General features: G+C 46.3%; 1 protein-coding gene across 5 annotated transcripts in view; it reads left to right on the top strand.

Moving 5' to 3' along the window:
- Positions 1–25,657, top strand: part of GPR173 (G protein-coupled receptor 173) — a 44,373-nt gene extending 18,716 nt beyond the window's left edge. For 2 of the 5 annotated variants that reach the window (XM_088658437.1, XM_088658435.1), the window contains exon 2: positions 24,408–25,657. In XM_088658437.1, coding sequence (XP_088514563.1) covers positions 24,498–25,610 — 1,113 coding nt within the window. In that variant the 5' untranslated portion in view covers positions 24,408–24,497 and the 3' untranslated portion in view covers positions 25,611–25,657. Of the gene's footprint in view, positions 1–739; positions 880–1,551; positions 1,691–16,060; positions 16,084–24,407 lie in introns of those variants that run through there. The other 3 variants (XM_088658436.1, XM_060268977.2, XM_035097020.3) reach the window with 3 other exon arrangements.
- Positions 25,658–27,139: the final 1,482 nt, after the last annotated feature.

Genomic DNA, 27,139 nt, shown 5'->3' with positions numbered 1-27,139 from the left:
TGTCTCTTGTGTGAGCTTGGCGTGGTGCCGGTGCGGTGTCATTTTAAGATTTTAATTGCAGAAGTTTTCAAGAAGGTGCGCAGTCCAAGTTTCACGGGTCACGGGGTGGCCTTAGAGAAGGGGGTTCAAGTGTACGTGCGCGCGCGAGCGCAACTCAGCTCCCTCCCACCCCACCCCGATGATCTCCAGCCTGGAAATAGAGGGGCTGGGAATAAAAGTCCGCTATCCCGGCTGGAGCTGCCCGCTTGCTTACCCCGACCCTATTTCCCAAGTTCCGGCTCCCCGCGGACCCGTCAGCGCCTCCCCGAGTCTCCCCCGCCCTTGGAGCGCTTGGTCTCTCCCATCAGCTGGTCCTGATGTAGTAAGTGGGGAAAGAGCCCCCCCCTCCCGCCAGCCAAACCCCTCCCTCCGCTGCCGGGGCCGAATCTGTCCGGAAATCCCCGAGCCCGCTCCCCTCCTCCGCCTCTTGGCGCTCCTCAGCCCGCCCCGACGGCGCCCGGGCGCGCGCGCGCTTCTCGCTGCCCATTGTCCTCCCGGCAGGCTCGTCCCGCGTCGCTTCCGCCGTCCCACCGGCCGTCCTGCCTCCCCCGGGCGGCCCCTGCGCCCCCGCACCGTCTCCCCATGGGGCCGGGAGATTCCGAGGCCTAGGCACCCCCGCCTTTCGAAGGCACCTTCCGGCGGATGGGCGCAAGATGGCTTGATTTCCACGGCTGTCACGGAGCGTTTGGAGCTGGGCTGCTCGCTGGAGAAATCCCACCGGCGCAATGGACGGAGTCAAAGCAGATCGCAGGGATCCGCCGGGACTGGAGGAGCAGAGCCGGCGAGGAGGTTGTGTGATCCAGCGCCTTAGGTTGCCCTGATGCCATGGTCCAGGAGAAGGTCTGGAGAGATTCTGATTTCTGCGGTCGGAGTGGACCCGTCCGGATAATAATAATTATTTTTATTTCTTCTTCTTCTTCCTCTTCTTCTTCCTCTTCTTCTTCCTCTTCTTCTTCTTCCTCTTCTTCTTCTTCTTCTTCCTCTTCTTCTTCTTCTTCGCGGCGTTCCAGCTGCTTGCCTTTCAGGGTGGAAATGGACTGATCCAAGGGGGTACCTGGTGGGAGGGAAAGCTAGCAGCCTGGATTTTGCTGCTGCCTGATTGACTGGAGAGCAAACGAGACCGGCTGGGATTTCCGGGGGGCGGCGGGGGGAGATGAAGTAACCTTGGTCCAGACATGGCAAATCGGGAACCATTCAGCTGGATGCCTCCTTCCGCCGGGCGGCAGGCGCTGCTCCCCGTCTCCCCCAACCCGCCTCCCCAGCGAGAGCTGCTGCCGCCGTTCTAAACATTCATCACCACGGCGAGAAGCGGCAGAGGCTCCGATCTCTCTTCCAGATGCGTCCCTACCCAGCCTGGCTATAGAGGACAATAGCGGGGCCAGGATCAGGGCCTGCCGGAAGAGACCGAGCGGGAAGAAGGGGCCATCCCTTCGAGATGACAGCCTCCCCATCCCCATCCCTTCCTGGCAGAAGGAAGCAAGACTGGTCCTGTCTCCAAGGCAACAGCTCCGGGCATCCCCAGCCTGCCTCTCTGGATAGGGTGTGAGCCCTGAGCAACCCGGACAGGGGAGGGTGGATTGGGACATGGTCCCCCAGCCAGCTGCTTGAGGTGTCGTCTTTGCCAGTGATTTCTCAGACCAGAGAAGGTGAGGTGAGCAGGCCCCACCACCAGCAACACCGCATGCTTCACACTGGTGATGCAGGGCTGTGATCCGTCTCTCCCCCCCCCCCAAGTCCAGTCCCTTTCCTGGCATTGCTTTGTCTGCTTAACTCCCCATCCATCCATCCAGATACAAACACATACCCTGCTTATCTCATTCATCGGGCTGCCTATTAGTCACCATGGCAAGCCCCTCTCCCCTCCTCCCTTTCATCCACTTCACTCTCACCCCACCTCTGCTGCTTCTTAATTTTACTCTTGCTTTTCAGATGGAGCCACCACCTGTTTCATTTCTGCCTCTGTGTATGTGTGTGTGGAGGTGGAGGGAGGGTGCTTTTAACACCCCATGTGCTCATGACCAAGCTGGGTGTGGGAGTCTTATTTCCATTTTGCAAGAGCTACAGGCACCCCACCTTCTCCTTGCCTGTTTGTTCCTTTTGTCTGCTCCGCCCTGTTGCTTCTGAACCCCCTCCATTCCATGGTAGCTTCCCCCCTCCTTATATGTAGCTCTTTGAAGATAGGCGAAGAGGTGGAGAAAAAATCTTTAGCAGACGTAATGCTCAAGCACCCCTCCCCCAAATTTGTTATTCAGGGAGCATTCATATAGGAGAGGGTTTGACCCTTTCTGTCAAACGGAGACCACTTTTGTAACAACCCAGCCTCCAACCCAGCACCTGCTTTTTCATACTCTTATTCACCATTGAAATTTGCATCCAGTTTGTATCCAATGAGATACAAAAATATGGAGCAGATTATGGGCAGAGATTATGGGTTTCTTTGTTCCAACTCACCAGGCCTTCTCTCAATTTGACAAGCAGTTAAGGGGCAACTCTTAGTTCATTTGGGTGGACTGTTCTGTAAATAAAAAGTACATTATTCCCAAATCTGGAGGAAAACTTTGATGTGGGGCTCACTTCCCTTTCTCCTCCCCCTACAGCAGATACCTTGGTGTAAATTAGTAGTAAACTAATTGTAAATCAGAAGTATTTCAGTTGGAACCATTTGTTTCTAAATCCCTATCACTTAATGTAAAATAGAATTGACCATTAGACAAAAAGAACCTTATTCCCTCTCATCCAAGTAGAAACCAGATATAAAACCAGAGGTGATGGCATTTGAGGTTATGGCTATGGTTTGTTTGCATTCAACTCTGTGCTAGTGCTGGTCAGGTGAAAATATGTTGTGAATGGTTTGAATTTCTGTTGGAGCCAATTTACTAATCCCTGTAATTGTGCTTGTGTGAATGTATAAACAGACACTTTGACTCACCTGATGACATGTACAAATCAGACAACAAACCTTTATACAAGTTACTTATTTAGGCCTCAAAGACTCAAAAAAACATGATCTAGTAACTTTAATGGGTGTTTTTGCAAGGTAGAATATGTTACTAGTAAACTAGGAGGACATTACTTGAGACAATAAAGTTACCCTGGCTGAAGGTGATATAAATGAAATGTTATTTCACTGACGTTCAAGTTTGCTTACTATCCCTGCCACTCTTCCTTTTGAAAGTAAGCAGTGAGCCAGGTATGTATCAAAAGTTTAGCAACTGAAATAATGATAGGATTTTTGTTTTACACTTTTGTGTAAAATCTTAGTAAATCAACTGTAAGGCTATAGTAACTTGCTGGAGTCACTGGAGTCAATTGGTGTGAAAGTAAATCAGTTTACATTTCTGAAACTAATAGGTGTCTAATCCCACTGTTGACTTTATTTTAATAATAATGAGTCAGTACATATGTGTGTGGAAAATTGGTGACAGAACATCCATGTGTGTTTTAATGTGATACCTGAATGAGTATTCATTGGATTGTGTGTAGCAAGTGTGTTTCATTGGAAGTGCTAGTTTGTCACTGTGTGTGCGAATGAATGTGTGTGTGAGAGTTCTAATATAACAGAGGCAGGCTTGGCGATAATTATCTGTGATGTTGAATGGCTGTATTGTGGAGACTGTTTATTCAGAAATACCACTGACTGCAATGGGACTTGCCCTCTACTAAATAGGTTTAGGAGTTCAGTCTTTGTGCATGCTTGCCTGCCAACATTTGAGTTTGAGTCTGTGTTTGTGCATTGTCTGGGCCTGACTGAGTACAGGTATCTGTGTCAAAGTGTGTTTCAGATCACAAAGATTTGCATGACCATAGCAGGATCATGATATTTTTGTGAAAGGATGTGATTCAGTGGATAGTGTGTGCTTAGGTCTATAAGTATACTTATTCATAATTAATTTCCTATTATTTTCTCTTTGTTTACTCATAAATCCTATGGAATAACTATGCTAGTCTTTAGATGACACAAGACTCTTTGTTTCCTGCTTGCCCCCCTGCCACCATCCCATGACTGTAAATGTGACTTTGTGTTTCTCTCAATAAAGTGATATATCTGCCAATTAAATTGGACAGTGGTATGCACAGGTCAATCAGATAATGAACATCACTGAAATAATTTGTGTGTCTGGCAAGATCTATAAGTGTGTTGTGCTAAGAAACACATGGCCATGAGACCCTTCCCTTATTCTTATCTGTAACTTTTTACAGGCGTGTGATTGTGTGTATGACTCAGTGAGCTATCATGTGTGTTGTCAAAATGTGTGTGTGTCCATGACAGTGTGTATGTGTATGTCCACAAGCATATCTGCTGTGGCTGTATCTGTGCATGTATTGCATTGATTGTATTATGAGTGTTTCAGGATGTGCTACTTACCAATGGCAAAGAGGAACTCCCTTCACAATTCCCATTATAAGCAGCAGGTGTCAGTCCTCCAGCAGCCATTGCTTGGCTTGACACTGGCACCACCTTCTTTGACAGGCCTCAGGCTGATAGCATCAGCTGTGTAGAGGGAGTCCTCAGATAGACCGCTGGAGCTCTGGAAGCTAAAGGGGAGGCATATTGCCTAAGGATCAGCAACTGGCCTAAAATCCAGGCCCTTCAACTGCTTGGCTCCCCAGAGCCAGCCTACAGGCATGAGAGGTGTGAAGACAGAGTGGTTGCTGTGGCTACAGGAAGAGGGTCCCTCCCTGGCCCACTTAACATCCCTCAATAGCCCCCATGTAAAGTGAGTTGCTGAGCAGCAGTTTAATGAAGCCTTTACCACAAGCCAGAACTATCTATCCTCTCTGACATAAACCCCATGTAATTCATATCAGAGACTGTCAGATCCTTGACATTTCAGTTTAAAGGATCTAAGGCAGCAGGTCTGAGAAAGACTGCCAGTCAGAGCAGGCAGCACTTGGCAAGATGGGCCAGTGGTCTGCTTTTTTTTTAGTGTTCATATGAAATGTAGTTGGTCCCCACCACCCAACAGCTTGAATTTAGTTGGAATGACCCAGGTGGAGACAGAGAAAGAGTCCTCTATCACATGTGGAGAATATCTTTTTGATCCCTCTGGGCCACAAGTTGGGCACAAGGCATGTAAAATCAATTTCTTCATATGAACATTCACTGCTAGAGTTTGAGGGGGAGGGAAAGAGAAGCATCATTGACATGTGTATGTATTTGTGCATGCATATGTGGCAATTGTGTGTGCTCACAACTATTACAAGCAGGAGTGTGTAAGCCCACAGTGGATGTGCACAAGGTAGCCCACATGCTTTGTTTCCAAGTGTATATTACATAGATATTGTGTACCTTTCTCTGTGTACATTTATCTAGAAAGTGCATGTGTGTGAATTTGTATATGTTCTGGTGAATCATAGAATCTGGAATTGTAGAGCTGGAAGGGAACCCAAGGATCATCCAGTCCAACCCCCTGCAATAGAGGAATCTACTGGACTCCCTTGGGAGGTTATGGACTCTCCTTCATTGGAAGTTTTTAAGCAGAGGTGGGATGGCCATCTGTCATGGAAGCTTTAGGTGAGATTCCTGCATTGCAGGGGGTTGGACTAAATGACCCTCAGAGTCCCTTTCAATTCTACAATTCTGTGATCCATAACAGATGGCCCTCTAACCTCTGCTTGAAAACCTCCAATGAAGGGTGGTACATCACCTTCCAAGGGAGTCAGTTCCACCGTAGAACCGCTCTATCCCTTCCTGATGTTTAGTTGGAATCTCCTTTCTTGTAACTTGAAGCCATTGGTTCAAGTCCTCCTCCAGAGCATAAGAAAACCAACTTGTTCCATCTTCCATGTGACAGCCCTTGAGCTATTGGAAGATGGCTAAAATATCTAAGACTCCTCTTGTTCAGGCTAAACGTACCCAGCAATCTCATCTGTTTCTCATACAACTTGGTTTCCAGACTCTTGATTATCTTAGTTGCTCTCCTCTGCACACATTCCAGTTTGTCGACATCCTTCTTAAATTGTGGTGCAACATTTGTGTAAATTTATGAATTGTCAGAGTGACAATTTTCATAAATTTATGTATCTAAATTGCATAAATACGTTGTACGTCAGGTGTGGGGAACTTTTACCCTTTCAGCTGTTGCTTAACTACATCTTCCATCAGCACCAGCAAGCATGGCAAATGGCATGGGATGGTGGGATTTGTAGAGGACCACAGTTGTATTGGAGAGCCACAGGTTCGCTTCACCGGTTGTGCTTATTCCTGCGGTGGGGGCACACACAATATTATTACCCATTGCAATGTATTATATTGAGAGCTGGTATGTACGCATGTATCCTTCATTACATAGAAGAGAAGCCTTTCAATGTGAACAAAAATGGACAGGCTTAATGCAGACTGGGTGGGTTGGGGGCTCTGCAGATGGTTGGAGCAATGGGCTATCCAGACCTACGGTTAAGATCTAGAAAGCCTTTGCCAAGCCTTTGCCAAGCCTTTGTTGGAAGCCGCCCAGAGTGGCTGGGGGAACCCGGCCAGATGGGCGGGGTATAAATAATAAATTATTATTATTATTATTATAAGCTATCTTGCTTAGTAGCAGGGGTAACTTTACCTGAGGGCTGTTGCTGAGGGAGATAATTTATTATTATTATTATTATTATTATTATTATTATTATTATTATTAAATTTGTATACCACCCTATACCTGCAGGTCTCAGGGTGGTTACAACATAAAACCACAACATAAAAATAAAAACACCCCCCATTTTAAAAGGGTTTTGGATGTCAATCAGCCAAAGGCCTGGTTAAAGAGGAACTTTTTTGCCTGACAGCTAAAGATATATAATGAAGGCACCAGCCCAAATCTCCTGGGGAAGTAAGAAAAGACTTGTACCAGACTGAGCTGGAGTTTCCCCACCTCCCTCTCCCCTTCAAAAGCAGTACCACTTCCTGAATATTGCCTGTAGTTGAGGCAGAGTAGCATCGCTGTAGACAGGTGCGGAAAGGTTTTCCCACTGCCCAGGATAGCAAAGGTGAATCACCTCACTATCTTTCCCAATGCAATCTATTTGTTTTCTTTTTAAGTGAATGGAGCCAGGGGTGTTAGGGGAGGGGTAGTACCTCTGGTGGGGGCTACGTCATGCTCCTTCTGGGGTAGTTTATACACCGTTGGTCCCCACTCTGCACTCAGCTCTCACCTATGGCTCTGTGAAGCTGTCAGCATGTAGCAGCAACCACACCCCAGAAATGGCTTTGGTTAAACCAGGTGAGGGTGGCCAATGGTCTCAAACCCTCAGTGAGTCATGAACTTCCCCCTGCATGAGAAGACAAGCTCTGGCGAATCATGCAAATGAGACCAAGAGTGGGTCCAATAGTCAAGTAGATGGTTTCTGCACATTCTGTAGAGGGAAGGGGAGCATAGCTGCCAAGTCTCCCGTATTCCCCAGGAAACCCCCGTTTTTCCAGCTGTCCCCAGCCGAAAAAAATGATTTTTTTTGTTTCCCCCCGGTTTATTCTGGCATGGCGGCCATTTTGGAACTGGGCGGAGCATGCTCAGAAGCGAATTTTAATGCTGCTTTGCCCAGTTCCAAAATGGCTGCAGCATGACTTCTGGTGCAGTGGCCATTTTGGAACAGGGCAGAGCAGCATCATAAGTAGCTTCTGAGCATGCTTCGCCCAGTTCCAAAATGGCGGCAGCACTACCTCCGGTCTGCTACTTCCGGTCCAGTCCCTTATTTCTCAGGCCGGAACTTGGCAGCTATGAAGGGGAGGCAGATGGGGCTTGTCCACCCGGGAAAGGAGCCTAACCAGGAGTAGAAAGACTGGTCCTAAACCCATGCTGCCTTGTGAGATCTTTGAGAGAAGAAAAGGCTAAGGAGTAAACTACACAAATCTGGAGTTGATAAGATGCTTGGATGGTGCCTTGTACATCTCCTTCCATAGGCGCCAACCCTATAGGACTGAGGTGTCTTCAGGCTCCCCCCCCCCAATATCTGTTCGGATGGGGTTGAGCCCACCCAATCTTAAGGGGTCAGAGGAGGCTGAGCATGGAGGTGTGCTCCATGCTTGGCCTCCTCCCGATGCAACAGGAAGCCTTATTCCCCAACCGATGCTGCTGCTTTCCCTTGTGCGGACCCTCTGCTGCTTGCCCGGTGCCATTCTCATGATGGAGTGGCCAGGATGGTCCAGAGCATCCTGGGGGCTTTTCACCATGGCAATGGGAGGCGCACAAAGCCTCCTGGAGTGGTGGCAAAAGGACGACTCCCCTTCCCAGCCCTGCAATGGGTCTCCCAATGGGTCACCGTTTCTGCTGCCCCTCCTGGTCCAGCCTCAGGGGTGGGGTGAGTGGGGACTATGAGTCCCGTCCTGCCTCCGCCTTGTTCCTCAAGCTCACTTCCTCTGCAGGGCCAGTTGCCAAGGAGCCAAGAGCCAATCAGCATGCCATGCCACATGGCTGGACTCTGAGATCGGCCTTCTCCATGCATCAGTCACATGTGTGATGTTGTCATTGTGTGTGTGTGACACGCGAGATGAGCCCCCCCCCATGTTGGGCACAATTTGGCACCTCTGCCTCCTTCCAACAACTTCTGCAGCCAGGCTGGTGCCAAACGCCTTGCTTTCCTTTCCTTTGGACCAAATCAGCAAGGCTGAGAGGGAGGTCTTGCCCACTTGGCAGCCCAGGACCTCCCTCCACACTGCCCAGGCTTGCACCCTGGAGAGGTCCCTTTCGTGCTGCCAACATAGTGGCTTGACTTCACTCCTAGAGGCACCACATTGTGTCTCAATACAGACTGATGCCAACAAGAAAAATGGATCCAGTTCACTTTTTCTGATGAGAGTTCAAAATGTGCCCCACAAAGACTCAGGTGACCAATTGAATGTTATGGTGTGTGTGTTCTTCTCACTGGAAAGGCAGACATTTTACAAGTGTCTTACCATTTAAGAAGACTTCATCAGAATAGGGACACGGTCAGCTGCTGCCTGATACCAAGTCAGATCCGTGACTTATCTAGTCCATTCTTGTCTACACTGACTGGCAGCAGCTCTCCAGGGTTTCAGGCAAGAGCCTCTCTCAGCCCAGCCTGGAGATGCCAAGGACTGAGCTTGGAACCTTTTGCATACAACGCATGTGCTCTACAACTGAGCTATGGCTATTCCCCCAAAGGTGTATCTGATTATGGGGCTGAATGCTCCAGGGTATGCAGATGTGGCATTTCTGTGTGTCGGGGTAAGCCAATGTTTCTAAGTGATAAGGACACTTACAACAAATTTACAGAAGCAGGGAAGTGCAGCCCCCACTACTCCAACCCCCTTTCCTGACAGCTTCCCCTCCCTCTAGCACTTTCTCCCTACTCTGCCTAGCCCCCACTACCACCGGAGGCAGACTGACTGCCAGGAGAAGTACAAGTAGCTATTGGGCACAATGCTGGTGGATACATATTCTCTGGGACAGCTCAGTTGGTGGAGCATGAGATTTAGGGCTGTGGGTTCAAGCCTCATGATGGGCAAATGATTCCTGCATTCCAGGGGGTTGGACTGGATGATCCTGGTGGTCCCTTCCAACCCTACAATTCTATGATTCTATACCAGACCCTTGGCTTATCATCACCATCATTTTCTTTGTATAATAATAATAATAATAATAATAATAATAATAATGGGACCCAGGTGGCGCTGTGGGTTAAACCACAGAGTCTAGGGCTTGCTGATCAGAAGGTTGGCGGTTCGAATCCCTGCAACGGGGTGAGCTCCCGTTGCTCGGTCCCAGCTCCTGCCCACCTAGCAGTTCGAAAGCACACCAAAGTGCAAGTAGATAAATAGGGACCGCTCTGGCGGGAAGGTAAACGGCGTTTCTGTGCGCTGCTCTGGTTCGGCAGAAGCAGCTTTGCCATGCTGGCCACATGACCCGGAAGCTGTCTGTGGACAAACGCCAGCTCCCTTTGGCCTATAGAGCGAGATGAGCACCGCAACCGCAGAGTCGGACACGACTGGACCTGATGGTCAGGGGCCCCTTTACCTTTACTACTACTACTACTACTAATAATAATAATAATTTATTATTTGTACCCCGCCCATCCGGCTGGGTTTCCCCAGCCACTCTGGGCGGCTTCCAACAAAGATTAAAATACATTAAAATGTCATACTTTTAAAACTTCCCTAAACAGGGCTGCTTTCAGATGTTTTCTAAATGTCAGGTAGTTGTTTATCTCTTTGACATCTGATGGGAGGGCATTCCACAGGGCAGGAACCACTACCGAGAAAGCCCTCTGCCTGGTTCCCTGTAGCTTTGCTTCTCGCAGTGAGGGAACCGCCAGAAGGCCCTCGGCGCTGGATCTCAGTGTCCGGGCAGAACGATGGGGGTGGAGACGCTCCTTCAGGTATATAGGACCGAGGCCGTTTAGGGCTTTAAAGGTCAGCACCAACACTTGAATTGTGCTCAGAAACGTACTGGGAGCTAATGTAGATCTCTCAGGACGGGTGTTATGTGGTCCCAGCGGCTGCTCCCAGTCACCAGTCTGGCTGCCGTATTCTGGATTAATTGCAGTTTCTGCGTCACCTTCAAGAGTAGCCCCACGTAGAGCGCATTGCAGTAGTCCAAGCGGGAGATAACCAGAGTATGCACTACTCTGGCGAGACAGTCCGCGGACAGGTAGGGTCTCAGCCTGCGTACCAGATGGAGCTAGTAGACAGCCGCCCTGGACACATAATTAATCTGTACCTCCATGGACAGCTGTGAGTCCAAAATGACTCCCAGGCTGCGCACCTGGTCCCTCAGGGGCACACTTATCCCATTCAGGACCCCACACCTGCCGGCCCCTGTCCCCCAGAAACAGTACTTCAGTCTTGTCAGGATTCAGCCTCAATCCGTTAGCTGCCATCCATCCTCCAACCACCTCCAGGCACTCACACAGGACCTTCACCGCCTTCACTGGTTCCGATTTAAAAGAGAGGTAGAGCTGGGTATCATCCGCATACTGATGAACACCCAGCCCAAAGCCCCTGATGATCTCTCCCAGCGGCTTCACGTAGATGTTAAAAAGCATGGGGGAGAGGACAGAACCCTGAGGCACCCCACAAGTGAGAGCCCAGGGGTCTGAACACTCATCCCCCACCACCACTTTCTGGACACAGCCCAGGAGGAAGGAGCCGGAACCACTGTGCCCCCAGCTCCCAACCCCTCTAGACGGTCCAGAAGGATGTTATGGTCGATTGTATGCCGCCTTTCCACAGTTAAAACAATGCTCTCAAGGCGGCTTACAATATGAAAAGATTTACATAATTACAAATAAAGCAAAGCAGTCATAAAAATAAATGAAACACATTAAAAACTACATAACCAAAGTGAACAATTTCCACATGAAAATAAAGAGACAAAAAGTTGATATCAGTAATATTAGTTAATATCAGTAACAACACCAAAAACGTCCAACGAAACTTCTCCCCAAATACCTCAGTCCTTGCTGGGCAGGTGGAGAGAGGCAGGAACTCAGTAGGCGAGCTTAGAAGAGGAAGGGTAGTAAGAGGAAGCAGGGAGCACCCCTTCCTCAGCCTTCTTCTCTCACAGGCTCTCTCTGCTCTCTGTCAAGTTTGTGACCCTGATAAAAAACGCAGGCAGTAGACCAACAATGGAGGAAATAGCCAATGTTGCTGCTGCTCCTTTCACTGGCTTGGTTTGGGTACATTGGCTCTGTGTGTGACCTGCTTTTCTATCTTCACTGAAGATAAGGCAGAAGCACACTAGATCTGCCCCAAGTCCCGAGTGCGTGCCTCACCATATTTTATTGTTAAGCTCGTTTCTAATTTTTGTTTTTGTTTTTAAAACAAGACTTACTCCATGCCTCTCCTCAATGTATATTGTACTTCCTCTAGTTTCCCACCAGATTTCTGATAAAAGACCATAGCTGACCATCTTCAGCGACACTGCAGCGTCAGGTGTCCCCAGAGCACCCCTCTTTATTTTAGTATTACTACTTTTCGTGGCAGAACTCTTGTGCCCCTAAATCTGCAGAAATGTAGCAGCTGAAGCTTTCCCCCTTTTGTGAGCCAGGAAAAGTTTCGCCAGCATATTTCTGCATGTCAGAAGCCCTACCAGAAAACATCCACAGGGAGGCCATTGCTCTTCCTCTTCCCAACAAACCTTGACTCCCTCTCCAGTGGTCCAACTCTGGTTATGAAGCTGGCGGCAGCAGCACCTGCTATTCAGCCTTCCAGATATTGCTGGTATTTATTCACCTCCTTGGGCAGAGTAGATTTCAAATGGAAATAAGGACGTGCTTCTAACACCCCTATTCTCACCAAGGAAAAATCACTGCCTGAACCTTTCTACCTTCCCACTATTACACATCCCTGAAAGCTGCTCTATGTTTTTTTTTGTATTAATTTATTCTGTCAGGGCCTCTCCTGAGCTGGAGGGTTACATCGGCTATTAACAGTTTGCTAATGTTTAATATCTCATATTTTACTTATATAATAGCTGTGACTCAAAATGCATAGCAACATTTACTATCTGGGCAATGGGCTGTTTTGGAAAGGAAGTTTATGCTCTGGCATTTTGTGCAGGAACCAATCCTGGTACACAAACTACATGTGACATGAAATATGTCCTTTGTATCTAATGTCCCTGGATTGTTTTATTTAAAAACTAGCTGGCCCTGCCATGCATTGCTGTGGCTCAGTCTGTTAAATGGAGCCTCAGAGTCCCCCTTCAGACTCCCCTCACCTTCAGAGTCCCTGTTTTACACGTGTTATGTTTACACAGGCGCATCCCTGTGACTCCTCCCACCCTGTCCCGACCCATGACCTATCCTGCCCCCTCCTCCCCCCCATCCCCCACCCAGGCAAGTCCCTACCTCCACTCGGCCTAGTCTGCAAAGCGGCCTAGTCTGCAAAGCCAAGCCGAGATGCTGTGGAGAGGGAAGCTTTCCTAGGTGCAGTACCAGTGTAGCCATCACTAGAGGGCGCTGGTTTGCAATCTCTCTGTGCTCCCAGCATGCACTTTCGTATGATTTGTGAGTTCTGAAACACGTGGTTTTGGTTTTTTTTACGTTGCACAGGTGTGACATCTGTCTTTGAAAATGGTATGGGCTTGCTCTTTGTGTCAAAATTTGAACGCTATCGGTCAAGCGGTTTTATTGAACATTGGAGACGAACACACATACCCGGTTTACATTTATATATATATATATAGATATGCAGATAGCACCAACTGGGAGGGGGGCTGATAATTAATGGGCCAGAGAAGGGAAAAAATTAAACCCTTCTCTTCCTTTGCTGGTCTCAAACAGAATTCATCTTTTAAAGTTAATATGTGCTTAGGGTGGTGGCAAGGGATTCCCAACAAAGCAAATACAAGCTTTGGAAGAGGGACTATTCTCAGGAACACATGTTTGTGGGGAGCATTATATTTTCCCACCTACACCTGGTCTGATCCCATTTCCCATTCCTTCAGTTGATACTATTTGCTTTTTTTAAAAGGTGTCAAATGTGGTTTGGCCCCCTAGGGCATATATGAAGGGGACCAGTTAAAGGCAGTACAGGCAGCGACTGTTTTAGGCGTATCTCATCTGTGTGTAACCATGCTCATGTGCATTGCACCAAACCCGGACATGACCCCAAAACATTACAAAAAAGGGGCAAGGTGGGGCAGGAGCAGAATGGGGTATTTGCAAGCTTTTTCAATGGTGTTTCCAATATACATGATTTCACTTAAATGGGTCCTGTACCTGGAGCTCCCCTTCCTGCACCCCCATTGCTGAGCTTGGGATGCAACAGGGGCACCAAGGGAGCCAATCCTGTGCACCCACCGAGCCCAGTTGGAGCAAGGCTGGTGGTAGGAGGGCAATTTCACACCACCACGCCTGTCTGTAGCTAAGGGACAGGTTCTGATCTAGTTCTCATGGTGATGGTAAGCCTGTATCTGGATTATGCAACTTCTGACTATAGGTGGGGAACATGTGATGTCATGTTCTTCCAAGGAAAAACAATTTCCATGCATAGAAAAATAGCATGTCAGGGAAGAGGCAAGGTAGAGGGCCATTTCCTATGTCAACATTTCCACTCTTTTAATAGAATCTTAGAAATGTAGAGTTGGAAGTAGGGCTGGGCGACGTATCGAGACATTGTCCAAAATCAGTTCAAAGTCTACACCATGGTAATGGTTTCATAATATTTGACATGGTGATATATTCCAAATCATGATGTGTGTGTGTGCTATGTAAAAATTGTGATGTGGTTAAAACCATGAAGCCTGTTGTCACTTCTCTCATAATTCCTGCTGCCCCTGTTCCTCTGTACTAGAAAATAACAGTTGCAACAATATATTAAGGTAAAGGGACCCCTGACCATTAGGTCCAGTCGTGACCGACTCTGGGGTTGCGGCGCTCGTCTCGCATTATGGTCGAGGGAGCCGGCTTACAGCTGCCAGGTCATGTGGCCAGCATGACAAAGCCGCTTCTGGCGAACCAGAGCAGCACACGGAAACACCGTTTACCTTCCCGCTGTAGCAGTACCTATTTATCTACTTGCACTTTGAAGTGCTTTCGAACTGCTAGGTTGGCAGGAGCTGGGACCGGGCAACGGGAGCTCGCCCCATTGCAGAGATTCGAACCGCTGACCTTCTGATCGACAAGCCCTAGGCTCTGTGGTTTAACCCACAGCGCCACCCGCGTCCCTAACAATATATTAAAGGTAAGTAAAAATGTATCAGTTCTAGATTGTTAAGTAGTAGCATTTGCCAGAACATTACCCCCATTTGCCTCTACTGTATATAGTTATGATACACAGTGGTGCCTCGCAAGATGAATTTAATTCGTTCCACGATTCGTTTTACGAAAAATTCATCTGGCGAATCGTAGTTTCCCATAGGAATGCATTGAAATTTCTTTTTTTGCCCATAGGAACGCATTAATTAAATTTCAATGCATTCCTATGGTAAACCGCGATTCACAAGATGAATTTTTCGCAAAATGAATTCGTCTTGCGAGTCACCATCAGATCGCAAGACGCATTCGTCTTGCGAAAAATCCGTCTTGCGGGGCATTCGTCTTGTGAGGTACCACTGTACAGTCAAACCTCGGTTGTTGAATGTAATCCGTTCCGGAAGCCTGTTCAGCTTCTGAAACGTTTGACAACCAAGGCGTGGCTTCCAACTGGTTTCAAGAGCTCCCTGCACTCAAACAGAAGCTGCATTGGACGTTCAGCTTCTGAAAAACATTTGAAAACCCGGAGCATTTACTTCCGGGTTTTCGACATTCGGGAGCTAAAACGTTTGAAAACGGAGCCATTCAGGACCCGAGGTTTGACTGTATCAGTTTATTGCGATGCTTAACTGGTGATAAAAACCAGGCATTTGTCAGCCCTAGTTGGAAGGAACCCTGAGAGTCTTCTAGTCCAAGCCCCTGCGATCCAGGAATCTCAACTAAAGCATCCATGACAGATGTTATATGGAAGAACATTCAGTCATGGCAGTCCCCACTTATAGTCTGAAGTGGCAGAGCCCTATCATAGGTTTTCCACTTCAGTGAGTAGAAACTAGACCTTTCTCTTTTTACTGGACTGAAAGTTTGTTTCTCTTAATTGCCCAAAAGCCACATTTATGGCATTTTGAAAACACATGGGCTTGGGGCCTAACTAGGTTTTCACAAGACGCTAGAGCAGTTTTGTTCCCACCAGTGATAGTGATAGGAAAGTGACTTCCACAGATTCCCCTCTTGTGCCCTTCAAAAACCTGCGCTGGGTGGAATTGAGGGATTTCCTGAAGCAGCATGAGATGAAACACACTCTCCTTCTGCTGTCAGGTTCCTCCACTGAATCTCACCAGTCCCTAGGCAGAACCCTTCCATTTTGTTGTTTAGTCGTTTAGTCGTGTCCGACTCTTCGTGACCCCATGGACCAGAGCACGCCAGGCACTCCTGTCTTCCACTGCCTCCCGCAGTTTGGTCAAACTCATGTTGGTAGCTTCCATTTATGGATGCCTAGTTAGGATCCTAAGTCACAGTTTTGTCAGTCAAAGTACTAGATATTAGCAGATGGGTATGCCAGTGTGCTAGTCTGCCTGACAGTCTTCTCTTTTCTAAACAGGAAGTCCTCCATCTTTGCCCCAGGTGAGGAAGAGGTCTCATGGCTCTATTCTAATCTGTGTTGCAGCTTGATCTTTTACACATTTACTGAGTACAATGGGGTTTACATCCACGTATGCATGGATGTGTTAGTAATTCAAGGATATAATGGGGTGCATGTCATTGTATGGCACTGGGGTTTTGTAGGCTGGGTGTTAGCCGTGTACATGGGTTGGTTGCACAGAAATGATTTTTCCATGTGTGCTTTTGGGCACTTTCATCCACACAGGAGCACTTCCAGTTTAGATCTGTCTTGATTTTCCCACCTGCACTGCATTCATGCTATGCATTATAAACCCCTCTCCTCAATTACTACTTCCCTGACCTCCAGAAGTTCCAGAAACCTGAGGTCCATCATAGGCACATGCCCAGGTATTTCCTTTTTTAAATAGTAGTTTTGTCCATGGATTAGCACAATAACAAAAGTCCGCCAAAGTTTTAAGCATTTTCCACAGTGGGAAAAATAGCCTATTTAAACCAGAGTCAACAGCCTTCTAAGGAATGCCTCTGTGGGGCCAGGCAGGTGGGAGGCACATGTGCCTCTGATCTCCAAACACAAAAAGTTGTGGGGCAGCTCAGAGAAAAACCTGCCTTGCCCACCCTCCAGTCTCTGCTTCTCAATTTGTATTGTATTATTTTATATGCTGTGAATTGCCATTGTTTTATTGATTATAGTTTAGAAATTATTTATAATTATTTAGAAAATATTTATAATGGTTAAGAGTGGATTTTTGTTTAATTTTTATATGCTGATATTTAATATTATTCTATATTATTCCAATGGATTGTTGAATATTACTTTATTAGATATAAGTTGTTTATTTTAAAGTTATGTTTTATTATCACATTTTTGTATTGGACTAGATTGTTATAAGGTGTACATTCTTTGTTTCTTCAGCTTGTAAACCGCCTTGGGTATTGTAAGATAGAAAGACGGCATACAAATTAAAAGTGATGATGATGGTAAAAGTACATTCCACACATGGTCAAGTCAGGATGGGAAGACTGATTTGGGGGAGAAGGATTTAAATACAGTGTTTTTCTATTTCTTTCCTCTTCTTCCTTTTGTACATGCAAAGGCCATTTTATTTTTAATACAGCTGTTTTGTGCAAAGGCAGTTCTGCAACAAAACAGTTGTTTTTTAAATAAAAATAAATTATGGTGACCTTGCCTTCATCAACAGTGTGTTGAACTAGGCACACCACATCCTTTCATTTAGGCTGATGAAAACAAAATGACTATTTTGTGCTCAGGTGATGAGGGCTGTGGTGATAGATGGCACCAGCAAAACATCACCAAACCTATAAACCCATCCCATAATGTTGGAATTCCTCTCCTTAGCACATTATCTGCAGATGGGGAAATCAGAATTAAATGGGGTTGGGGTTTAGTGTGGACTGCTATGCAGATCAGGGATTCATCAAATCCACTTTAAACTGCTGTGTGTCGCCTTCTTCTTTGGTGATCCCTCGTAGCCAAGTAAGATTGTCTTCCATGAATATGGTCTTAACAGTGAGTCCGTAGGTGACTGTGGAGACCAATTCTGGATCCACACGTCCTTCCACAGTGGGGACATAGGTTTCTGGGTGGGAGTTGATCATGGTGAGGATTTACCAAATGTGCCTTCTTCTTAGCACGTTTCTCCCTTGTGCCCTGAGTTTGAGTGTCTTCAAAGTCCACAACACCTTTGGTAAAGGCTGTTCTCCAATTGGAGCGCTCGCAGGCCAGTGTTTCCCAGTTGTCAGTCTTTATGCTACTTTTTTTTTTAGATTTGCCTTGAGAGAGTCTTTAAACCCCTTTTGTTTACCACCAACATTATGCTTTCAATTTTTAAATTCAGAAGAGTAGTTTCTTTGGAAGATGATAATCAGGCATCTGCACAACATGACCAGTCCAACGAAGTTGATGTTGAAGAATCATTGTGACACTGGTGATCTTTGCTTCTTCCAGTACACTGACATTAGTTCACTTGTCTTCCCAAGTGATGTGTAAAAATTTTCGGAGATACCGTTGATAGAATCTTTTAAGGAGTTGGAGATGGCGTTTATAAGTGGTCCATGTTTCACAAGCATACAGTATGGTTGGTAGTACAATAGCTTTGTAAACAAGCATTTTTGTTTCCCTGCGAAAGTCCTTAAACACCTGCACTTCAGTCAGGAGCAAGCTGCACTCACGGAGCTCAGGCGATGTTAGATTTCAGCATCAACGTCGGCCCTTGTGGAAAGATAACTGCCTAGGTAGGAGAAGTGATCAACACTTTTCAGCGTTACACATTGAGTTGGATTTGTGGCACTGCAGAGGGGTTGTTTTGTGCTTGCTGGTGCAGCACTGTGGTTTTTTTTGGATGTTGAGCTTTTCGTAAGCTTCTGCGAAGATATTTGGAAGTCATATTCAGAGTGTGCACATGCTACGTTGTCATCAGCATACTGGAGCTCTATGATGGAAGTTAGGGTAACCTTACTCTTTGCTTTAAGCCTACTCGGATTAAAGAGCTTTCCATCTGTTTTTTCCTTGGTTTTCAAACAGTTTAGTTCACAAACAACTTGGAACTCGAAAGCCGCAAACCCGGAAGTAGGTATTCTTGTTTGCGAACTTTGCCTTGGAAGCTGAATGTCCGGCGCGGCTTCCAATTGGCTGCAGCACATTCCTGCAGCCAATTGGAAGCTGTGCCTTGATTTCTGAACATTTCGGAAGTCAAACGGACTTCCGGAACGCATTCTGTTCGAAAACCAAGATACAACTGTCTATGATTTCTACTACGGTGGGAAGTTTCCCTTTGACAAAATGTAGGATCGTGGCAGTGAAAATAAGAAATAGAGTTGGGATGATAACACAACCCTGTTTAACACCTGACTCCACTGCAAATGGTTCACTTTGAGAGGCATCGTTATCTGTGATTGTTGCTGTAATATTATCATGGAGGAGCCGAATGATATTCACAAATTTACCGGTATCTGGGCAGCCAATTTTCAGAAGGAAAGTCGACAGGGCATTACAATTTACTGTGTCGGAGCCCTTAGTCAGGTCAATAAACACCATATATGGGGGTTGGTTTTGCTCTCTGCATTTTTCTTGAAGCTGTTGAGCGGTGAAAATCATGTCCACTATCACTCTAGAAGGTCAAAAAGCATTTTGGGATTCAGGAAGGGTAGCCTTGGATATTGTTAGATGGTTTGCTAAGATCCTTGCAAGAATTTTGCTGGCCGCAGCTAATAAAGAGATGCCACGATAGTTTCCGCAATCTGTATTGTCACCTTTTTAAAAGAGATCGATAATTTTGGCATCCCTAAAATCTGCTGGGATCTCCTCTCTCTCCAAGATTTTTTCAATGAGCTTGTGAAGTTGTTGTGTAAGTTCAATTCCGCCCACTTTGAAGACTTCGGCAGGTATCCTGTAGACAACTCTCCCAGATTTGGAGATACTGCTGTGTGTACACACCCTTAAAGCAGGAGCAATTCTAAAAATGGAATTTTCTCAAGAGAATTTGTAGGATTAAAATAAAGGAAAACAAAACTAAAGGTTGCCTTCAATTTCTATGAAAGCATAGGAATATGAATGAAACATGGAAGTGTCATAATTTAAGAAAAGTGCAAGCATGTTCAAGCCCATTTAAGAATGTAGTTGTCTAAAGCAGGTGTAGGATGGGGACTGACAAACCTCTCTGTGCAGGGGCGTGTCACCACTAAATCCAATTTCTGATGGCCATGGCTGTTGGAGCAGGCCCAAACCCCTCATCCGCCCAAGCACATGTGGAGGGATGTTGTATAGGGAGTAGATTTGGGGCAAGGTGACAGGTGAGTTGTACACATGCATCTAAAGTTTTGCTAGGTCATTTCACTGACAGGGTTTCTGTACCCTTATTTGTATCGCCTGTCACAGCACGACAGGGATAAGGGAAATCACCTTCTCCTTTCCCTGGGATCCTTCAAGACACAGGTCCCCTCCTGGGCTTTGCACCTCAGAATCCTATGAGCTAATCCTGCAATACAGTTTTAAGTATCAGAGCTTCGTTGCAGTTTAGTAAAAGTGCTTGAACATTCTCCCACAGAACTACAGTTTCCCTGGTTCACTAAGGAGAGGAAACAACAGTCACACCAGTCTACGCCTGCTGTGTAGAGATAGCTTATTTGTACCTCAGTATGATTGTTGACTGTATCCTGGTATTTTTGCATGAGTGTGTGAGCGAGTCAGATTTCCACCTGTTCAGCAGCTGAGGTAGCAGCTGAGCTGTAGCAAGTGGCAGGTAATATAGTGTTTATCATATTTTTCAAAAAAAAATCTAAATATCACAATATATTTAGCACAATATCAAGAGAATACTGAACATACAAATATTTCACATTAAAAAAGCATGTATAATTTATTTATTTATACAAATAAAGTTAAAGATAAGCAAATTAAGAAATAAGAAAGTATAGCTACATATTTACTAATAGCCAGTAAAGGGGTTTCACCCTTTCACAAATTTGAGATTCTTCTCAATGTCTCATTGTATCACTTAGTTTAAGTAACTGTGCTAGTTGCAGAAACATTCTGTAACTAAAAGAGTTTCCCCCCAGTGTTCCCCCAAATTACATTTTTTCCCCACTGAAAAACTGGGTTGGTGGAGGGGAAGTCCTCAGAGCATCTTTACACATCTCTACTCATCTTGGCAATCCCAGAGGACTGGGTTTGAGTGCTTTAAGCACAGCTGATCAGACATCTGGGGAAGGAGCGGAATGCTAAATTTATATTGGCCACTTGGCAGGAAAATAGTGCATGACTGGTTTACCAAACTGTTAAAAGGCACACTCTGGTAAGTCACTACTTAGTACACAGCCACCCGTGTTTACCTGATGCCTGCTGTGGAGAGCAAGGGTGGTTAAGGAGAAAATGTGTGTGGGGCTAGAGCATGCGGATGATACCCAGCTCTACCTCTCTCTTAAATCAGAACCAGTGAAGGTGGTGAAGGCCCTGTGCGAGTGCCTGGAGGCAGTTGGAGGATGGATGGCGGCTAATGGATTGAGGTTAATCCTGACAAGACAGAAGTACTGTTCTTGGGGGACAGGGTCAGGCTGGTGTGGAGGACTCCCTGGTCCTGAATGGCGTAACTGTGCCCCTGAAGGACCAGGTGCGCAGCCTGGGAGGCGCAGGTTAATTCTGTATCCAGGACAGCTGTTTATCAGCTCCATCTGGTACGCAAGCTAAGACCCTACCTTTCAAGACCACCTAACATTGGTCTTGAAAGATCTACATTGGCTCCCAGTTTGTTTCTGAGCACAATTCAGTGTGTTGGTGCTGACCTTTAAAGCTCTAAACGGCCTCGGCCCAGTATACCTGAAGGAGCGTCTCTACCCCCATCGTTCAGCCCAGACACTGAGGTCCAGCACCGAGGGCCTTCTGCGGTTCCCTCGCTGCGAGAAGCCAAGTTACAGGGAACCAGGCAGAGGGCCTTCTCGGTAGTGGCCTGTGGAACGCCCTGTGGAATGCCTTCCCACCAGATGTCAAGGAAATAAACAACTATCTGGCTTTTAGAAGACATTTGAAGGCAGCCCTGATTAGGGAAGTTTATTATGTTTGATGTTTTATTGTATTTTAAATATTTTGTTGGTTTTAACTGAATGTGCCGAGCCTATTTTGGACTATTTTATGCTTTACATATATCTGCATATTAGATTTTTGGTGCTGGAACCTAGATCTTTGCATTATTGTCTTAGGGTAATTTAAATGTTATTACACCAGCAACATCGCCTTGAATTTTGCTTTGTTGCTTGTCTTTGGCATTTTGTATTGTTTTTATTTTGCTATGGCTGTATGCTAACGCAGTAAAGGTTTGATTTGATTTGATATTTTGTTGGAAGCCACCCAGCCAAATGGGTGGGGTACAAATAATTTATTATTATTATTATTATTATTATTATTATTATTATTATTATTATTATTATTATTATTATTAGACTCTTAATCTCAAAGACATGGGCTCGAGCCCATGGCTGGGTGAAAGATTTCTGCACTTCAGGGGGTTGGACTAGATGATCCTCATGGTCTCTTCCAACTCTACAGTTCTGAGATGTTGTGTGTGTGTGTAATTCAACATCTACACAATCTGCTTACTGATTTCACTAAGTATACATAGGATTGCTAGCTTTGTAAAATGAGCTTCTTTTGATGAAAGACCTCATTGGGTAGGATAACAAGGTAGCAAAATTCTTAGGTACACTGAGAATGCAGCTATTATTGACTAACAAAATTGCTTTTAGTCATTTTGAGCTGAAATTGTCCTCATCCCTAAATTGTAAACTCATCAAAAATTTATATATATAAAAATTTAACTTGCAGTGCTAAATTTAGAAAGATTACTCTCTCCCAGGCAAGTGCAATAAACATTAGATCATTCTTAGAGCACTTTCCTTCTATGACTCTCTGACTGTTGTATGTGACTCAAAATGTACCAAGCAGCTTTGTAGAAACAATCTCTCCCTTGCCTGTGCCAAAATTAAGCCATGTTTTCCAAATCTGTAAACCACAAAGGCAAATATTCTGGGGTTGTATCAACATTATAAACTTGTTATTTTTCATATCGGTTTAACTGTCATGGCTTCTTCCAAAGAACCCTGGGAATTCTGTTAGAGATCCCAGTTACACAGGTCTCCTTTTGATATGGCCTGTGTGTGTGGACCTGCTAGAACTGGTGGCAATTTCTCTCCCGCCCCCCTTTGTCCCAGGCTTTTCATTTTGCATCACCACCAGCCCATAGAGAATATTGAAGTGACCATGACTTTGGGTCAATATTAAAAAATATTTGACTGACTGATTGACACTGGGCGTGTTTTATGAATTGTATAATTGTGAAGTTGGAAGGGACCCATGGGTCATCTAGTCCAACCCCCTGCAATGCAGGTATCTCAACTAAAGTATCCATGACAGATGACCATCCAACCTCTTAAAAACCTACAAGGAGGGAGAGGTTACCATCTTCTGAGGGAGCCTCAGCTATGTGTTTTGAAGACTGTTTGGCTCTTTGGAATAGTTGGCCATTTCACTCTAGACTGCGGATGGGACTTGAGACTCTCCAACTCCCATCAGCTCCAGTGGTCAGGGAGGATGGGAGTTGGGCATAGCTGTCAAGTTTTCCCTTTTCTCGCGAGGAAGCCTATTCAGCATAAGGGAATTTCCCTTAAAAAAGGGAGAACTTGACAGCTATGGAGTTGGGACTAGCTACAGATGGAGGGGCACAGGTTCCCCATCACTTCCCTAGAGGGGAAGTCAAACAACTTCAGCTGATATAACAGTACAGTGGTACCTCTACTTACGAATTTAATGCGTTCCGAACACACAATTGTAAGTCGAAAAAATTTGTAAGTCGAATCACATTGGAATGCATTGGGAGAAAAAATATCGTAAGTAGAAGAAACCCTATCTAAAAATTCGTAAGTAGAAAAAATCCTATCTAAACCGCATCCAAGATGGCGGACGGAGCTCCATTTGTAAGTAGAAACATTCATAAGTAGAGTTATTCGTAAGTAGAGGTACCACTGTATTACTATGCAAAAAGTTGTCATAGTTCTTATCTTAATTATTCACAAAAGAGCCTTGTGAGTTAAGACACAATTCTTCTCAACTTATAGATGGAGGCTGAGAAGACAGTGACTTGTCCCAAGACCATCCAATTGGATGCTATCCCTGACATGTCCAAAGCTGGCTCAGTGAAGCAGGGAATGGAAAAGGATGAATTATTTCTTGTCTAAGACGATGCGTTTCTCCAGCCTGAGCGAGGGCATTTTGATTTGGCCACATTGTCAGGAACTAGCTAGTTAGGAAATGAATACTGTGAAAATCCAGCTCAACCAGTCACTATCTCCCAGTTTCATCTACCTCATAGGAGTGTTGTAACAATAAAGAGGAAGCTCATGTATGATAAGCTCCTCAAAAGGAGGGGAGGACAAGAATATAATATATATAACCCTGCAGGCAGACCAGGAAGCCGCTTCCTGTAACAATTCAACACGAGCCCTCAAATCCTCTGCAACATCACAAGGTGTTCTAGAGTTCACCTGGCTCTCTAGTTTGTGTAGACATCTGTCCCCTTAGCACGACAAAAATAATTGAGTCAGTAATAGATGTTTGTCCTTTCCTTGCAGGAGGTGGAGCAAGGGAATCTCTCCTTTGAATTTCAAAACACCTGTAGTTCAGAGTATTTGGGACAGGTTTGGGACCTCGTATAGAACATAGTATTTAAAAAGAAAAAAAGGGAAAGGGGGAAAAGTTTGTGTTGCTACCATGAACTAATGCTTCCTTACTCCCCTTTCCTCCAACCTTTTCCCCACAGACAATGCCCCCCTTTAGCACTGGGGTCATGGGCCATCACCGGGCACGTCGCCGCTGAGCCAGTTTTCCCCCTTCCTTTCCCCACCTAAAGATGGCCAGTGCCAACGAGAGTGAAGAAGCCCATGGCTCAGCGCCCCACGTAGCCTCCACCTATGCCAAGTTGCTGCTCTTGGGCCTCATCATCTGTGTGAGCCTGGCAGGGAACCTGTCCCTCTCGCTGCTGGTCTTGAAAGAGCGTGGCCTCCACAAAGCACCCTACTACTTCCTGCTGGACCTGTGCCTGGCTGACGTGATCCGCTCAGCTGTCTGCTTCCCCTTTGTCCTCGTCTCAATCCGCCACGGCTCTGCTTGGACTTACAGTGTGTTGAGCTGCAAGATTGTGGCTTTCATGGCTGTCCTCTTCTGTTTCCATGCTGCCTTCCTCCTCTTCTGCATCAGTGTCACACGCTACATGGCTGTGGCCCACCACCGCTTCTATGCTAAACGCATGACCTTCTGGACATGTGTGGCTGTCATCTGCATGGTGTGGACTTTGTCCGTGGCCATGGCCTTCCCACCCGTCTTCGACGTTGGGACCTACAAGTTCATCCGTGAGGAGGACCAGTGCATCTTTGAGCACCGCTACTTCAAAGCCAATGACACCCTGGGCTTCATGCTCATGCTGGCTGTGCTGATCTTTGCCACCCACGTGGTTTACATCAAGCTCCTTCTCTTTGAGTACCGCCATCGCAAGATGAAGCCTGTCCAGATGGTCCCAGCTATCAGCCAAAACTGGACGTTCCATGGGCCGGGAGCCACTGGGCAAGCTGCAGCCAACTGGATTGCTGGCTTTGGCCGCGGCCCCATGCCTCCTACCTTGTTGGGCATCCGGCAGAATGCTCACGCTGCCAACCGGCGCTTGCTGGGCATGGAAGAATTCAAGGCTGAGAAGAGGCTAGGCAGGATGTTCTACGTCATCACTTTGCTCTTTTTGGTTCTGTGGTCACCCTACATTGTGGCCTGCTACTGGAGGGTATTTGTCAAAGCCTGTAGCATCCCCCACCGCTACCTCTCCACAGCTGTTTGGATGAGCTTTGCCCAAGCTGCTGTCAACCCCATAGTTTGCTTTGTACTCAACAAGGACCTCAAGAAGGGCTTGATCACCCACATTCCCTGCTGGAGGACAGAGCCCGAACTGCCCAGAGAGCCTTATTGTGTGATGTGAGGAGTGCCAAGGGTTGGCTGGAAGGCATCTGCCTGTGCCAAACTGAATTTGAGTTTCATTTCTTTCTTATTTATATATCACACAAGATGCCAAAAGATGGGTCGTTCTGCTTCCCCTGCAATTTTGGCCATGGTTCCCCAGAGTACTTGGTGTCACAATGGACTATGATCGCTTCAGTTAACCCAGGGCAAATATCCAAAACCACTCATTCACTACAATGAGATCAGAGCTGGATTCTGGTCTCAGCTCCCCTGGGGTAAATCCAGAGCTATACGATGACAGTAGCTGGTCCCCAGTAGTGTTCCAGCAAGGTCTTAGAAGGGGTACAAAATATCCTGTGCATCATGGAGTTTTCCTCTTTTTATAGCCCACAAACTCTATCCAGTTGCTTAAATCAGACACTGCAAAACTCCATAGAACCAACACCAGAAACTTTTGCGTCCATTATTTCAAAGTGTTTGATATAGCAGCTCTAAAGGTGTGTCTGGCATCACTGAAAAGAGGCCAGAATCAGATTTTTGTATTTGGATTTTCCAGAGTGAAGCCAAAGCCATCCCACTCACTGGAGCAAAACCACTTCATGCTCAGCAGGGTTGATTTGGCTTTGCAGCTGGAGGCAGGGCTCTGATGATGTAGAAGATTAACTCTCCCATTCAGTTATTCATTCCATCAATTAAACCAATTCCACACGGTCTCAGTTTGAGGCTAAGTTGAGGGGGGCCCCACAGGGACAGGAAGGATAGAGGGGCAGGGGAGGAAAGGAGGCAGTAGACACAGCTGTTTAAGGGAATGCCATGGAGCTAGCCTTGACTTGGCTCCTTGTCAGTCAGAAGCTGTAACCAGGGAGCCTTGGAAACCCCACCTCAGTTGCCATGGCAGCAACCAATCCAAGGCCCTGCAGACCATGTCACCCTGGAACAATGCAAGCAGGAAGATGCGGGTAGGGTGTGGGGGAGGAGGAAGCCACCAAGAAATCCTAACGCATTCCCTGAAGAGTGGGAAAAGGCAGAGACATCAACATGCAAGGCAGACAGTGGAGAGCACCCGAGGCTGCAGAAAGTGTAGGGTAACTACAGGAGAATCATGTGCAATGATGTCAATATGGCACATGCCCAGCTAAAATGGAAAGCAAAAACGCCACTGTTGCAAGGCATATAATGCCACAATACTCCCACCACCCGTTGATTCTCACACATTCAGATCACACAGCCCATTGCTTCCTCCTTGCCGTGTCACATCACAGAACTGTTTGCACTGTTCTTGTGAGACAATACCAGATCATGTATGGAAAGCTCACCCTTCCCAGAGTTGCTGTCTCGTACCTCTGGATTTATTCCAGTGGACAAGTTGTCTGTGCTTTGGGTCATTGACAGAAAGAGGGCAAATAGCCCTTTGGCTCGGAAGGAGGCCTGATTGTTCTAGTGTCCAACTCTAAGAAGGGAGTCAAGCCTCGAAAAAGGGGGCGTGGGAGGAAGAATGTCACCATCTCTGAGAGAAGAGGGGTACACTGGGTAGTGTGAGTGTGAGAG

This window comes from Zootoca vivipara, chromosome 15 (assembly GCF_965207765.1).
Source record: "Zootoca vivipara chromosome 15, rZooViv2.hap1.1, whole genome shotgun sequence".
Taxonomy (NCBI): Eukaryota; Metazoa; Chordata; class Lepidosauria; order Squamata; family Lacertidae; genus Zootoca; species Zootoca vivipara.
Note: the sequence above shows the minus strand (reverse complement) of the source record. Positions and strands in the feature narration are given on the sequence as shown.